The sequence below is a fragment of the Nerophis lumbriciformis genome, linkage group LG36 (genome assembly GCF_033978685.3).
Source record: "Nerophis lumbriciformis linkage group LG36, RoL_Nlum_v2.1, whole genome shotgun sequence".
Lineage (NCBI taxonomy): Eukaryota > Metazoa > Chordata > Actinopteri > Syngnathiformes > Syngnathidae > Nerophis > Nerophis lumbriciformis.
In genome coordinates, this window is record NC_084583.2 from 8,650,613 (window position 1) to 8,668,167 (window position 17,555).

General features: G+C 42.5%; 1 protein-coding gene across 7 annotated transcripts in view; it reads right to left on the reverse strand.

The window, feature by feature from the left end:
• The window catches only part of mbnl3 (muscleblind-like splicing regulator 3), a 104,442-nt gene that overhangs the window by 21,425 nt on the left and 65,462 nt on the right, over window positions 1-17,555 (reverse strand). For all 7 annotated transcript variants that reach the window (XM_061930215.2, XM_061930216.2, XM_061930210.2 and 4 more), the window contains 3 exons: window positions 14,540-14,704; window positions 11,701-11,904; window positions 11,393-11,632 (listed from right to left, as the gene is read on the reverse strand). In XM_061930215.2, coding sequence (XP_061786199.1) covers window positions 11,393-11,632; window positions 11,701-11,904; window positions 14,540-14,704 — 609 coding nt within the window. The remainder of the gene's footprint in view (window positions 1-11,392; window positions 11,633-11,700; window positions 11,905-14,539; window positions 14,705-17,555) is intronic.

Here is a 17,555-nt window from a genome sequence, read left to right on the forward strand (position 1 = left end):
GTAATATAATTCCATATTAAGAGTATGTGAAAGTTTGACTCCTTACTGTTTAATTCTGTGACGACCTCCTTAAAGTTTTGTAATCAATCAGACATATCAAGCAACTAAAATGCGCCAAATATGAATGAATATAGTGTTTTGCATTTTTCCCATGGTGCATTGTAATGCTTTTAAATGGCTGTCATTTTGCATTTTTGATGGTGCATGGAGGTTGTTTTTTTTAATAATATCCACAATCTTCAGCGAGCAGGTTGTGATATGTGTGACGAAATGTGGTTGACTTTTTGTGTTGGTTGCATTTTTTTTTTTTGCGCAATGACTAGGGAGGGTTGTTTGGATGGGGTCATATAAGGTAAATGCTACTATTTCATGGTCATTGACCTAATTTATTCAGATTGTCCACAAAGTGGCAGCAAATGTGCAGCAATCAGATTAATAGTTATTTAAAATTAATTTGGAAGCACCCTCACGGGCCAAATTCCTTATTAAACTCCAAACTGTGTATGAGTGGATGTGTGCCTTTATGAAGGGTCTGCGTGAGCAAAGTATGACTGTCAAATGTGATTTTAACTGTAAAATTCAATAAAATATATACGGACGCTACAACACAATAACATAAAGCCATTTACACAACTAAAAACTTTTTAACGAATGGGGAAAGAGAGAGTGACGTATGCCGTAAAGCAGCGTTTCTCAAAGTGTGGGGCGCGCCCCACTGGTGGGGAATAGAGACATGACAGGTGGGGCGCGAGGAACGGGAGGAAATTTCACTTTAAAAATTTTTTTTAATTATTATATTCTTAGATTATTTTTTTTACTATGCTTTCATTTTCTATACACACTGTAAATCACTTTGTGATTCTGTCTGTGAAATCCGCTATATAAATAAATGGAAATTACCGGTACTTATTTTTACTGTAGGCTTTATATTTCTCGGTACGAGCGAAAGTTTGACAGACATAGCAACAGTAACTAATGGGGGCGGGGCTAAGCGGAACAAACTTTCGCACGGATGGGTAGCAGGCTAATGTGTGGATCACAATTACACAAATATATACATTTGTGACTCGCACCTCAAAGGTCGTCGAGCCAGAGCCAGCACCTGCAGAGAAACAAAAATGTGACGGGCACACACTGTGTCATTCACCGGGAAGCACTCGCATCAAGGCAGCTCAGCCCTGAACTCAATGAGGTTTTAACATGTTGTGAGCGCGGTAAATTTGATCAAAACACGACCACTGAAAGTGCGACTGTTCTCTGCACTGTGTGAGGAAATGGGAGCTGATCATACAGCCGTGCTGTTTCACAGTGAAGCAAGGTGGCTCTCCTGGGGGAAAGTGCTGTCACTTGCCCTGTCTTGTCAAATGCATAGCTCCTCCTTTTTTTTTTGCAAAGATTGCAAAGTGGCACTTTTATTGTATTTATTATTGAAGTTATTTGATTTATTATTGAACTTGATGCAAGTTATAACACTTTTTTTGATTTATTATTGAACTTGATGCAAGTTATAACACTTTTGTTTTATTTATTATTGAACTTGATGTTATGTATCAGAAAAGGGAAGGAGGCGACAACCAGGGCAGGACTGCGGTTACAAGGTTTATTTGAAACCTTTTGCTGAATACGTGGCGTGTGTATGCTACTCAAAGTGAGTGAGTGTTGACTATGTGTAAAATTAATAATGTAAATGTTACCAAGGGTTGTTGTCTGTAAATGTTGATTGTATCTTTCGTCGTTATCCAAGGGGGCAAGGCGAAGAGGCAGTTCGTGGACAGGCAAGTGGTCGTGGGCAAGAGCAGGGCAGCGTGTCTGGGTCCGAGCAGGGAGGTCGTGGATCATGGAGAGCAGTCAGGAATCCGGATGGGTGTCGAGTAACAAGGCACGATCACGGAGGACATGGGAGTCACTGTGGAAAATACAAAAGGGCATGAACCAAGGGGAAACACGGAGAGATAGAGCAAAACAAGGACGAGGAAATCACTGGGAAAGGAATGCCAGACGTGATGCTTACTGGAAGGTTAGCGACGTTCTGGCAAAGGTTCCTCAGGTCCGCTGGTCTTTATGCTGCTCCCCCTCGTCAAGTCCAGGTGCGCTGATGAGTAATTGTTTGCAGGCTTGTTGCTGTGTGGGTGTGTTGTGCTCAGCGCGAGCAGAGGCTTGTCTGAGTGTGCTGCTAGCAGAGGGGTTAAGAGAGGTGCCTGCAGCTCCAACTGCAGAGGAAACGTGGGTTCGACTCCGCGTCATGACAGTACCCCACCCCTTATGCGAGGCCCCCGACGAGCGCCGGGGAGCATCAGGATTGGCACGGTAGAAATCCTCCAGAAGAGAGGGATCGGCAAGATAGGAGGCAGGAACCCAAGATCTGTCCTCTGGCCCATATCCCTCCCAGTCGACCAGATAAACGAGCCCCCTACCTTGTCGACGGACCCTGAGGATTTCCTTGACCGTCCAAACCTGATCTCCGTTCGCCAAGAACCTCGAGGGTGGGGGGGCAGGGGCAGGAGGAGACAGAGCGCTCTCCGCTACCGGTTTAATCTGGGACACATGGACCACTGGGTGCCGCTTGACCGAGGGTGGAAGAGCCAATTTGACAGATACAGGGTTTATGATGGACAAGATGGCAAAAGGACCAACGTAACGTGGTGCCAATTTTCTAGATGGTACCTGGAGGCTGAGGTCCTTTGTGAGTAGCATAACTTGTTGTCCTGGCCGATAGGACGGGGCTGGAATGCGATGACGGTTGGCGTTGCGGCACATCCTCTCGGAGGCCCTCTCTAAGGCCGCACGAGCGGCTCTCCACACCCTCTGACACCGCCTAATATGAGCCCTAGTCGAGGGCACAGCGATTTCTAGTTCCTGTTGGGGAAACAAGGGGGGTTGATAACCCAACGAGCACTCAAATGGGGACATACCGGTAGCGGAGCTCTTCAAGGAGTTGTAGGAAAACTCCACCCAAGGCAAAAACTTGCTCCAGGACGTGGGTTGACGACTGGCAACACAGCGTAGCATGGTCTCCAAGCTTTGGTTTGCCCTCTCAGCCTGCCCGTTGCTCTGGGGATGGTATCCGGATGTGAGGCTGACCGAGGCCCCGATTCCCTTGCAGAAGGCTCTCCATATTTGTGACGTAAACTGAGGCCCTCGGTCAGAGACTATGTCCACCGGGATACCATGTTGCTTGACGACGTGTAGTGTGAGAAGATCAGACGTCTCTGAGGCAGAAGGTAACTTGCGCAGAGGAATGAAGTGGGCTGCCTTGGAGAAACGGTCAACAATAGTTAGAATGGTGGTGTTACCTCTGGAGGCTGGGAATCCCGTGACGAAATCCAGGGCGATGTGTGACCAAGGACGGGCAGGAATGGAGAGAGGGCGAAGGAGACCAGCAGGAGGCCTGTGTGACGTCTTATTACGGGCACAAGTAGTACAAGCAGCGATGAACTCACAAGTATCCTTGGCCATGGATGGCCACCAAAAACGTCTTCGCAGCAGTGATAGGGATCGTTGAAAGCCTGGATGGCAAGAGAACAGACTTGAGTGTCCCCAATCCAGGACCCTGGGTCGTAGCTCCCGATGGACATAAAGCTTGTTGGGTGGTCCACCTCCCGGTCCTGGATTGGCGCGCAGCGCAGATTTGACTAGGTCCTCCACCTTCCAAGTCACCATTCCAACGATGCGAGTGGGAGGAAGGATGGGATCCGCCACTGACGGACAGGTGGTCTCTTTCACGAATAACCGGGATAGTGCGTCAGCCTTAGTGTTCTTAGACCCAGGCCTGAAAGAGAGCACGTAATTGAAGCGGGAGAAAAACTGCTGCCACCTTGCCTGACGGTTGTTGAGTCTTTTGGCAGCTCGGATGTGGAGCAGGTTGCTGTGATCGGTCAAGATCTGGAACTGGTGTCTAGCTCCTTCCAGCCAATGTCTCCATTCAGCCAGGGCCTCGTGGACCGCCAATAGTTCCCTGTTCCCAGCGTCGTAGTTCAGCTCGGCCTGAGTCAGGCGCCTAGAGAAAAAAGCCACAGGGTGAATCAAATTGTCACTTCTGGACCGTTGTGAGAGAACAGCCCCAATCCCAGAGTCTGAGGCGTCCACCTCTACCAGGAAAGCACTGTCTAAGTCGGGGTGGACGAGAATGGGGGCTGAAACGAAACGCTCTTTTAAGTCCTCAAAGGCCTTTCTAGCCAAAAGTGTCCACACAAAGGGCACGTTAGTTGACGTGAGGGAGTGGAGTGGTGCAGCAACCCTACTGAAGTCCCGAATGAATCGCCGGTAGAAGCCGGCGAAGCCGAGGAATCTTCGAAGTTCCGTCCTATTAGTAGGTTGAGGCCACTCTACCACGGCCTTCACCTTCTTCGGGTCGGGTCTTATGTGCCCCTTTTCGACCACAAATCCCAGGAACTCCACTGAAGAGGAGTGGAAGCTGCATTTCTCTGCCTTCACAAATAGACGATTCTCCAGGAGACGTTGCATGACACGCCGGACATGTTGCTGGTGGTCAGAGAGGTTACGGGAGAAAATCAGAATGTCGTCCAGGTATACTACCACGAATTGGTCCAACATGTCCCGGAGGATGTCGTTGACAAGTGTTTGAAAAACTGCAGGTGCGTTGGTAAGACCAAAAGGCATTACCCGGTACTCATAATGCCCCATATGGGTGTTGAAGGCAGTTTTCCACTCGTCCCCCTCTCTGATCCGTACAAGGTGATAGGCGTTACGGAGATCCAGTTTGGTGAAGACGGTAGCAGGTGCCAAGGGCTCGAAAGAAGAGTTGAGTAGCGGAAGAGGGTACTTGTTCTTGATGGTGATGTTGTTTAGGTGACGATAATCAATGCAGGGCCGAAGGGACCCGTCCTTTTTGGCCACGAAAAAGAATCCTGCGGCCAATGGAGACTTGGACGGGGTAATGATGCCCGAAGCAAGGCCCTCCGTAATGTATTCCCTCATAGCCTCCTTCTCTGGAAGAGACAGATTGTAAAGGCGGCTAGAAGGCAGGGTAGCGTCAGGGAGTAACTCAATGGAACAGTCGTAGGGTCTATGAGGAGGTAGTCCCTGTGCACGTACCTTGCTGAAGACCTCGGCTAAGTCATGGTAGCAAGCAGGGACCAGGGATAAATCGGCCGGGGGAGTCGTGGTAGAGGAGTGGTGGACTGGAAGGGACGCTGACCTGAGACAGTTGGCCATGCATGGTGTGCTCCAAGCCAGGACTCTTCCGGAAGTCCAAGAGATATGGGGGTTGTGGAGACGAAGCCAAGATCTTCCAAGAACCAGTGGGGCTACTGGAGCTTCCAGCACCCAAAGGCTGATGGTCTCCCTGTGGTTACCGGAAATGGTCATGGAGAGGGGCTCCGTGCGGTACTTGATGGGGCCCAAAGGCCGTCCATCCAGGGCTTGTGCAGGCAGTGTCTTGTCCAGGGAGATCAATGGAATGCCCATCTGCTGGGCAAACTCATAGTCTAAAAGACTCTCGTCTGCTCCAGAGTCCACAAATGCCTCCACTTGTACGCTCCTCTTGTCCCAGGCCAGAGTAGCGGGTAGCAGAATGTCTGGGTTTTCTTCCTTACGGGGGAATAAAGTATGGCTCACCAGGATTCCCTCCGCCTTTAAAGAAGGAAAAGGTTGGCTTCTAGAAGCCGCTCTCTGGCCTCGCTCTGCTGCACGTTCACAAAGTCTTCGGTCAAATTGGAGGGCCAATTCGATGAGGTCTTTGCAGGAAGTAGGTCTGTCTCTCAGCAGACCGTCCTTAATCTCCTCAGAGAGGCCGCGACGGAACGCGCTTTGGAGCGCCCGGTCCCCCCAACCGCTGTCCGCCGCCAGGGTCCGGAATTCCAGGGTGTAGGCTGCCACGGAGCGTGAGCCCTGCGAGATGGAGTGCAGACGTCCGGCCGCGTCCCCCCCATCCTTGGGGTGATCGAAGACGGCCCGAAATTCAGTTCGGAAAGCACAGTAGTCGGAGTTGAGACCCACGGTTCTGTCGACGGCGGCCGTAGCCCACTTGAGTGCCGGTCCGGAAAGCAAGGAAAAAATGAATGCAATCTTGGCACCATCGGTGGAATAGCGGGAGGGCTGATGACAAAAAATGAGGTCACATTGTACCAGAAAACCCCTACATAGCTCAAAGTCTCCCTCAAAGGGTCTCGGACTGGCAATCCTGGGTTCCCGTTCCAGATTGCAGTGTTCAGGTCCGCGGACTTGGGACGTATGTGGGGGTACCACCGGCCCGGGACTGGCCCCAGGGCATAGGCTGTCCAGCCTAGTATACAGTCGGGAAAATGCTCTATCCAGATTGTCCTCAAGGGCAGAAAAACGAACCTGATGCTCGCTCACGACGGAGCTAAGGATAGCCAGGTCAGAAGTTCTGGATGACCGGGCCTGGGGCTTGCCGTTGTCGCCTGGTTCCGACATGTTGTGGCCAGAACGTACTGTTATGTATCAGAAAAGGGAAGGAGGCGACAACCAGGGCAGGACTGCGGTTACAAGGTTTATTTGAAACCTTTTGCTGAATACGTGGCGTGTGTATGCTACTCAAAGTGAGTGAGTGTTGACTATGTGTAAAATTAATAATGTAAATGTTACCAAGGGTTGTTGTCTGTAAATGTTGATTGTATCTTTCGTCGTTATCCAAGGGGGCAAGGCGAAGAGGCAGTTCGTGGACAGGCAAGTGGTCGTGGGCAAGAGCAGGGCAGCGTGTCTGGGTCCGAGCAGGGAGGTCGTGGATCATGGAGAGCAGTCAGGAATCCGGATGGGTGTCGAGTAACAAGGCACGATCACGGAGGACATGGGAGTCACTGTGGAAAATACAAAAGGGCATGAACCAAGGGGAAACACGGAGAGATAGAGCAAAACAAGGACGAGGAAATCACTGGGAAAGGAATGCCAGACGTGATGCTTACTGGAAGGTTAGCGACGTTCTGGCAAAGGTTCCTCAGGTCCGCTGGTCTTTATGCTGCTCCCCCTCGTCAAGTCCAGGTGCGCTGATGAGTAATTGTTTGCAGGCTTGTTGCTGTGTGGGTGTGTTGTGCTCAGCGCGAGCAGAGGCTTGTCTGAGTGTGCTGCTAGCAGAGGGGTTAAGAGAGGTGCCTGCAGCTCCAACTGCAGAGGAAACGTGGGTTCGACTCCGCGTCATGACACTTGATGCAAGTTATAACACTCTTTTTGATTTATTATTGAACTTGATGCAAGTTATAACACTTTTTTTTATTTATTATTGAACTTGATGCAAGTTATAACACTTTTGTTTTATTCATTATTGAACTTGATGCAAGTTATAACACTTTTTTTGATTTATTATTGAACTTGATGCAAGTTATTTGATTTATTATTGAACTTGATGCAAGTTATAACACTTTTATTTGATTTTTATTGAACTTGATGCAAGTTATAACACTTTTTTTTTATTATTATTGAACTTGATGCAAGTTACAACACTTTTGTTTTATTTATTATTGAACTTGATGCAAGTTATTTGATTTATTATTGAACTTGATGCAAGTTATAACACTTTTTTTGATTTATTATTGAACGTGATGCAAGTTATAACACTTTTTTGATTTATTATTGAACTTGATGCAAGTTATAACACTTTTTTTGATTTATTATTGAACTTGATGCAAGTTATAACACTTTTATTTAATTTATTATTGAACTTGATGCAAGTTATAACACTTTTTTTGATTTATTATTGAACGTGATGCAAGTTATAACACTTTTTTTGATTTATTATTGAACTTGATGCAAGTTATAACACTTTTGTTTTATTTATTATTGAACTTGATGGAAGTTATTTTATTTATTATTGAACTTGATGCAAGTTATACCACAGCTGCACAGTTATTTTATTTATTATTGAACTTAATGTTATTTTATGTTATTGAGTTCGAATGTATACAACTTGATGTTCAATAAATTTGAAAATGTTAAAGCTTGGCATTAGCGCTCTGTTGGGGTGATGGGGGCAGGTGGGGCTTGAAAACTCCCCCTTGTCCAAAGTGGGGGATGACAAAAAAAGTTTGAGAACCACTGCCGTAAAGCAAGTTATTTGTAGTCTTTTTTGTAGCAAGTTTCCTGACACCCTCATTAATGTCGTTAAGTGCCAGTAGAAGCGACACAGACGCCCTCAGACCATGACAGAGGTGTCATTCAACTAGTTATAAGTCTATGTATAATAGATTGTATCTATATTATTCACATGTGAATAATGTTGTATAATAGACTGTATTTATATTATTCACATGTGAATAATGCTGTATAATGGACTGTATTTATATTATTCACATGTGAATAATGCTGTATAATAGACTGTATTTATATTATTCACATGTGAATAATACTGTATAATAGACTGTATTTATGTTATTCACATGTGAATAATGCTGTATAATAAGACTGTATTTATATTATTCACATATGAATAATGCTGTATAATAGACTGTATTTATATTATTCACATGTGAATAATGCTGTATAATAGACTGTATTTATGTTATTCACATGTGAATAATGCTGTATAATAGACTCTATTTATGTTATTCACATGTGAATAATGCTGTATAATAGACTGTATTTATGTTATTCACATGTGAATAATGCTGTATAATAGACTGTATGTATATTATTCACATGTGAATAATGCTGTATAATAGACTGTATTTATATTATTCACATGTGAATAATGCTGTATAATAGACTGTATTTATATTATTCACATGTGAATAATGCTGTATAATAGACTGTATTTATGTTACTCACATGTGAATAATGCTGTATAATAAGACTGTATTTATATTATTCACATGTGAATAATGCTGTATAATAGATTGTATTTATATTATTTACATGTGAATAATGCTGTATAATAGACTGTATTTATATTATTCACATGTGAATAATGCTGTATAATAGACTGTATTTATGTTATTCACATGTGAATAATGCTGTATAATAGACTGTATTTATATTATTCACATGTGAATAATGCTGTATAATAGACTGTATTTATATTATTCACATGTGAATAATGCTGTATAATAGACTGTGTTTATATTATTCACATGTGAATAATGATGTATAATAGACTGTATTTGTATTATTCACATGTGAATAATGCTGTATAATAGACTGTATTTATATTATTCACATGTGAATAATGCTGTATAATAGACTGTATTTATGTTATTCACATGTGAATAATGCTGTATAATAGACTGTATTTATATTATTCACATGTGAATAATGCTGTATAATAGACTGTATTTATATTATTCACATGTGAATAATGCTGTATAATAGACTGTTTATATTATTCACATGTGAATAATTCTGTATAATAGACTGTATTTATATTATTCACATGTGAAAAATGCTGTATAATTGACTGTATTTATGTTATTGACATGTGAATAATGCTGTTTTATAGACTGTATTTATATTATTCACATGTGAATAATGCTGTATAATAGACTGCATTTATATTATTCACATGTGAATAATGATGTATAATAGACTGTATTTATATTATTCACATGTGAATAATGCTGTATAATAGACTGTATTTATATTATTCACATATGAATAATTCTGTATAATAGACTGTATTCATGTTATTCACATGTGAATAATGCTGTATAATAGACTGTATTTATATTATTCACATGTAAAAAACACCTAAGTGTTTATTGTTTATTGTGAGCGAACTGTGGTGCTTAATTTCCCCCAGGGATCAGACGCTACAACACAATAACATAAAGCCATTTACACAACCAAAAAGCAAAACACAACAATACAAAGACAAAACGGAAGTGACAGCAGACAAGTTTCGGCGACTCGCCGACTTCCTGAGACAGAAAGTTGAAAAGCATGTAATAAATGAAGTTGGAAAAGTAAGTGAAGTGTGAGCACTTTTTCCAGTCATAAATAGCTTGTTTTTCTTTTTCAGTAATACTAATATACTATGTTTAGGAAGTTGGTCCAACGCCTTAAATTGCTCCGCTGTGTACATTCTGTCCTTTATGGCTTAAAAAATTGGGTTGCGGCTTTATGTCATTGTGTTGTGGCGTTTGTATTTGTTGTCGCTTCTGCAATGGTTCTCTAGCGCAGTGTTTTTCAACCTTTTTGAGCCAAGGCACATTCTTTGCGTTGAAAAAATCCAGAGGCACACCACCAGCCGAAATCATTAAAAAACGAAACTCAGTTGACAGTAAAAAGTCGTTGTCGCAATTGTTGGATGTGACTTTAAAGCATAACCAAGCATGCATCACTATAGCTCTTGTCTCAACGTAGGTGTACTGTCACCACCTGTCACATCACACCCTGACTTATTTGGACTTTTTTGCTGTTTTCCTGTGTGTAGTGTTTTAATTCTTGTCTTGCGCTCCTATTTTGGTGGCTTTTTCTCTTTTTTTGGTATTTTCCTGTAGCAGTTTCATGTCTTCCTTTGAGCGATATTTCCCGCATCTACTTTGTTTTAGCAATCAAGAATATTTCAGTTGTTTTTTTATCCTTCTTTGTGGGGACATTGTTGATTGTCATGTCATGTTTGGATGTACTTTGCTCCACCGTAAGTCTTTGCTGTCGTCCAGCATTCTGTTTTTGTTTACTTTGTAGCCAGTTCAGTTTTAGTTTCGTTCTGCATAGCCTTCCCTAAGCTTCAATGCCTTTTCTTAGGGGCACTCACCTTTTGTTTATTTTTGGTTTAAGCATTAGATACAATTTTACCTGCACACTGCCTCCCGCTGTTCCCGACATCTACAAAGCAATTAGCACCTGCTGCCACCTACTGATATGGAAGAGTATTACACGGTTACTCTGCCGAGCTCTAGACAGCACCGACACTCAACAACAACACATCATTTGCAGACTATAATTACTGGTTTGCAAAAAATATTTCCAACCCAAATAGGTGAAATTAGATAATCTCCTACGGCACACCAGACTGTATCTCCCGGCACACTAGTGTGCCGCGGCACAGTGGTTGAAAAACTCTGCTCTAGCAGATAGTTTTGTTGTAATTGATGTTAGCGTCTTGTCGCGTTTGCATTTGTCGTGACCTTTATCAGCCACCGTAGCTGTCTGACACTCTTGTTTTGCGGACTGATGGCGAGGACGCCACAGACGGGCAGACGGACTTGAATAACGTTTAACGTCCTTATTAATAAAAGTGCTAATCTTAAAAAAAATAAATAAAAAATAAAAAACTGGTTTAGGCACTGTTGTTTGAGCACATGTAGAGGTAGTAACTGTGGATGACCACCAGTGTTGTGTTCAAGTGCACTCACCAAGGCTGCAGAAGCGGTGTTTTAACTGTGGATGACCACCAGTGTTGTGTTCAAGTGCACTCACCAATGCTGCAGAAGCGGTGTTTTAACTGTGGATGACCACCAGTGTTGTGTTCAAGTGCACTCACCAAGGCTGCAGAAGCGCTGTTTGGTCCAGCTTGGTGCTGGCCCGCCTTGATCCTGGCCTGCAGGTGAGTGGGAGGGTGGAAGTACTTGCACTTGTCCCTGCTGCACCGCCCCTTGATGTAGTCCATGCAGACGATGACCGAGTTCTCGTTGCAGTCCACCATGCCCGCCTCCATGGGGTGAGCGTAGCGACAGTCGCTCTCCCCCCGCGTGCAGTTCCCGCGCTGGAACTCTCGACAAACCTGGCAAGCCAGTGAGAACGCCGATCAGCGACTAACCTTTCAAGGAAAGACAAAAAAGCCTGGCATACCTCCAGCTTGTCTGTGCGTGCGTGCTTGGGTCCAACCGTGCCGTTCCCCATAGACGCCAGGCCGGTGGGACTTCCAGAGACCAGCAGGGGAGTGCAGGGCAACATCTCGGGCATCAAGCCCATGCCGGGGCCCATGTGGCTCAGGTACGGACTGAAGGCCATACTGGGACTGGTTGCCAGGGAGGGTGTGAGTGGGAATGTAGTCTGGGGGGTTGACAAGGTGGCCTGGATCAGAAAATCTGATGTACACTACGCAGATATATGTCTTTACCTTCAAGTATATGTATCACATAATATACAGTACATACCCTACCTTGAACTATATTATAAGTATCACATAATATACAGTACATACCCTACCTTCAATTATAAGTATCACATAATATACAGTACATACCCTACCTTCAATTATATTATAAGTATCACATAATATACAGTGCATACCCTACCTTCAATTATATTATAAGTATCACATAATATACAGTACATACCCTACCTTCAACTATACTATAAGTATCACATAATATACAGTACATACCCTACCTTCGACTATATTATAAGTATCACATAATATACAGTACACACCCTACCTTCAACGATATTATAAATATCACATTATTTACAGTACATACCCTACCTTCAACTATATTATAAGTATCACATAATACACAGTACATACCCTACCTTCAACTATATTATAAGTATCACATAATAAACAGTACATACCCTACCTTCAACTATGTTATAAGTAATAATAATAATAATAATAATAATAATGGATTAGATTTTATATCACGCTTTTCTATTATTATCACATAATATACAGTACATACCCTACCTTCAACTATATTATAAGTATCACATAATATACAGTACATACCCTACCTTCAACTATATCATAAGTATCACATAATATACAGTACATACCCTACCTTCAATTATATTATAAGTATCACATAATATACAGTACATGTCTCTACCTTCAACTATATTATAAGTATCACATAATATACAGTACATACCCTACCTTCAACTATATTATAAGTAATAATAATAATAATAATAATGGATTAGATTTTATATCGTGCTTTTCCATTATTATCACATAATATACAGTACATACCCTACCTTCAATTATATTATAAGTATCACATAATATACAGTACATACTGCAAAAACTGTATATAGACTTGATGAGAATGTGGTTAGTTAAAGTGGTCATATTATGATGTACCAGTACCAAAATGTATTTCCATGCTTTTCAAAATAAAGGGGACAACAAAACAATTTCATTATTGGCTTAATTTTAACAAGAAAGCTTATTGTACATTAAACGTATGTTTATTATTGCAATTTAGTCCTTTAAAAAAAGAGTTAGTACTAAGCAGCAGTTGATGATGTGAACACTGACTTAGTACTAAGCAACAGTAGATGATGATGACGTGAACACTGACTTAGTACTAAGCAGCAGTTGATGATGAAGTGAACACTGACTTAGTACTAAGCAGCAGTTGATGATGTGAACAATGACTTAGTACTAAGCAACAGTTGATGATGATGATGTGAACACTGACTTAGTACTAAACAGCAGTTGATGATGATGATGTGAACATTGACTTAGTACTAAGCAGCAGTTGATGATAATGTGAACACTGACTTAGTACTAAGCAACAGTTGATGATGATGATGTGAACACTTAGTACTAAGCAGCAGTTGATGATGTGAACACTGACTTAGTACTAAGCAACAGTTGATGATGATGATGTGAACACTGACTTAGTACTAAGCAGCAGTTGATGATGATGTGAACACTGACTTAGTACTAAGCAGCAGTTGATGATGATGATGTGAACACTGACTTAGTACTAAGCAGCAAATGATGATGTGAACACTGACTTAATACTAAGCAGCAGTTGATGATGTGAACACTGGCTTAGTACTAAGCAGCAGTTGATGATAATGTGAACACTGACTTAATACGAAGCAGCAGTTGATGATGTGAACACTGACTTAGTACTAAGCAGCAGTTGATGATGTGAACACTGACTTAGTACTAAGCAGCAGTTGATGATGTGAACAGTGACTTAGAACTAAGCAGCAGTTGATGATGAAGTGAACACTGACTTAGTACTAAGCACCAGTTGATGATGATGAAGTGAACACTGACTTAGTACTAAGCAGCAGTTGAAGATGATGTGAACACTGACTTAGTACTAAGCAGCAGTTGACGATGATGGGAACACTGACTAAGTACTAAGCAGAAGTTGATGATGTGAACACTGACTTAGTACTAAGCAGCAGTTGATGATGATGGGAACACTGACTTAGTACTAAGCAGCAGTTGATGATGTGAACACTGACTTAGTACTAAGCAGCAGATGATGATGATGTGAACACTGACTTAGTACTAAGCACCAGTTGATGATGATGATGTGAACACTGACTTAGTACTAAGCAGCAGTTGATGATGATGTGAACACTGACTTAGTACTAAGCAGCAGTTGATGATGTTGTGAACACTGACTTAGTACTAAGCAGCAGTTGATGATGATGATGTGAACACTGACTTAGTACTAAGCAGCAGATGATGATGATGTGAACACTGACTTAGTACTAAGCAGCAGACGATGATGTGAACACTGACTTAGTACTAAGCAGCAGTTGATGATGATGTGAACACTGACTTAGTACTAAGAAGCAGTTGATGATATGAACACTGACTTAGTACTAAGCAGTTGATGATGATGTGAACACTGACTTAGTACTAAGAAGCAGTTGATGATGTGAACACTGACTTAGTACTAAGCAGCAGATGATGATGTGAACACTGACTACTCACAATGGGCTGCAGCTGGGCTCCTGGCAGCATGAACTGCATCTGTTGAGCCAACATGGCCGCCGCTGCCTTCTGCTGGATCAGGTTGTTCCTGCCGTTAATCTCCAGCTGGGTTTTCAGGTGTGGAGGTGGATGCAGGTACTTGCAGTTCTCTCGTGTGCAGCGGCCCTGAAGAGAAGATGTGAATATAGGACAAGATGCTGCTGGTCAACATCACGTGGGATGTGAATATAGGACAAGATGCTGCTGGTCAACATCACGTGGGATGTGAATATAGGACAAGATGCTGCTGGTCAACATCATGTGGGATGTGGATATAGGACAAGATGCTGCTGGTCAACATCACGTGGGATATGAATATAGGACAAGATGCTGCTGGTCAACATCAAGTGGGATGTGAATATAGGACAAGATGCTGCTGGTCAACATCACGTGGGATATGAATATAGGACAAGATGCTGCTGGTCAACATCACGTAGGATGTGAATATAGGACAAGATGCTGCTGGTCAACATCACGTGGGATGTGAATATAGGACAAGATGCTGCTGGTCAACATCAAGTGGGATGTAAATATAGGACAAGATGCTGCTGGTCAACATCACGTGGGATGTGAATATAGGACAAGTTGCTGCTTGATGCTCTCTGAGGCACGTGTGCTGGATCATTTAGCTACTAACTACTTGTAACTAGCCAGTAACTACTTGGTATCGGATCGATACCTAAATGTGTGGTATCATCCAAAACTAATGTAAAGTATCAAAGAAGAGAAGAATAAGTGATCATTACATTTTAACAGAAGTGTAGATAGAACATGTTGAAACAGAAAATAAGCAGATATTAACAGTAAATGAACAAGTAGATTAATAATAAATTTTTTACAGTTTGTCCCTCATAATGTGTACAAAATAATAGGTAGATAAATGACACAATATGTTACTGCATACGTCAGCAGACTAATTAGGAGTCTTTGTTTGTTTACTTACTACTAAAAGACAAGTGTTACGCTTACGTGGCATTGTGATGCCGGAGGTCGTCTTTTCAAGATGCAGAGGGATGTCAGGAAGCGGCTTGCAGGTGAGAATAAATGATTTATTCTGATTGCAGAACAAAATGCTGCGCGGTGCACCACGGCACGGAAAACAAGAGGGTAGCAAAGATGCTAATATCAAAAATGTAAACTATGAGCGAAACTAGGAGCGTAACTTGTTGCGTAGGAGCAAACAAAACCAACAGACCGAATGAGGCCAGCGCGTAAACTAAATAGCCCTCTGATTAGTGCCCGGGCAACAGGTGCGCGTCCGGGACACTAACCAGAGGCAGGTGACTATAATCTGCCGTCATGGCAACAGAAACAAACTCAAGAGGTGCTGAAAACACAAGTGACTTGAAAACAAAAACAAAAATATGATCCGGGCAGCGGATCATAACAACAAGTTGTCTAGTATGTTCACTATTTTATTTAAGCACAATAAGAAACATGTGTTTCATGTACCCTAAGATTTTTTGTTAAAAATAAAGCCAATTATTAATTTTTTTTGTGGAAAAAGTATCGAAAGGTATCGAAAAGTATCGAAGTATATTTTGGTAGTGGTACCAAAATGTACTGGATTTGCCACAGGTGGACTGGAGTGAAGCTGTAGGAACATCTGAAGGATGCTCAGCTGAAAACAGGACAAACCTCATCTCACTTTTGAGCTTCATGGCAAAAGCTGTCAATACTTCATGTGGTTCCTTAGTTACATGTTTTTAAAGGCCTACTGAAACTAACTACTACTAACCACGCAGTCTAATAGTTTATATATCAATGATGAAATCTTAACATTGCAACACATGCCAATACGGCCGGGTTAGTTTACTAAAGTGCAATTTTAAATTTCACGCGAAAAATCCTGCTGAAAACGTCTCAGTTTGATGACGCCTGCGCGTGACGTCATGGATTGTAGAGGACATTTTGGGACAGCATGGTGGCCAGCTATTAAGTCGTCTGTTTTCATCGCAAAATTCCACAGTATTCTGGACATCTGTGTTGGTGAATCTTTTGCAATTTGTTCAATGAACAATGGAGACAGCAAATGTCATGACTTGGTCCTTGGATTTTGTTTTTCCAGAAGGCAACGGAAAGTTGGCTCGGGCGAGACGGGAATGTAAGTACATGTTTTATTTAATATATCAAAAAAGAACAAACGAAAAGCGCGCACAATGGCGGAGGTACAAAACTAGGCTATTGAAAACAAAACTTGCACATAGGCAGAAACTGTGAACAATGAAACAAAAACACTAACTGTGGCATTAATAAACAAAAACTTACTTGGCATGGACTATGAAGTGCGCAGAGGTAAACAGAGTGTGACAGGGGTATGAATCCGGATGTCGCCAGAAAGACAAACTGAAAACAATGAACTTAAATACTACAGACATGATTAGTGAAAACAGGTGCGTGACTCAAAACGTGAAACAGGTGCGTGACGTGACAGGTGAATACTAATGGTTGCTATGGTGACAAAACAAACAAAAGTGCACAAAAAGTCCAAAAACAAAACCGAACATGACTAAAACAAAACATGGTAACACAGACATGACAGCAAAGAAGAAAGCTGTAGGTGGGAAGCGGTGTATTGCGGGCGGCTGCAGCAACACAAACACAGCCGGTGTTTCATTGTTTACATTCGCGAAAGATGACAGTCAAGCTTTACCATTGGCCTGTGGAGAACTGGGACAACAGAGACTCTTACCAGGAGGACTTTGAGTTGGATACGCAGACGCGGTACCGTGAGTACGCTTCCAAACATTTGATCGCTTGCCCGTATGTGCGTGCCGCTATGTGCATGTCACGTACGTAACTTTGGGGACTTTGGGGAAATATATGTCCTGTATGAACTTTGGGGAGGTGAACGGTACTTTGGGCTGTGGGATTGAGTGTGTTGTGCAGGTGTTTGAGTTGTATATGGACGGGGGGGGGAGGTGTTTGTTATGCGGGATTAATTTGTGGCATAAGCCTGGTTGTGTTGTGGCTAATA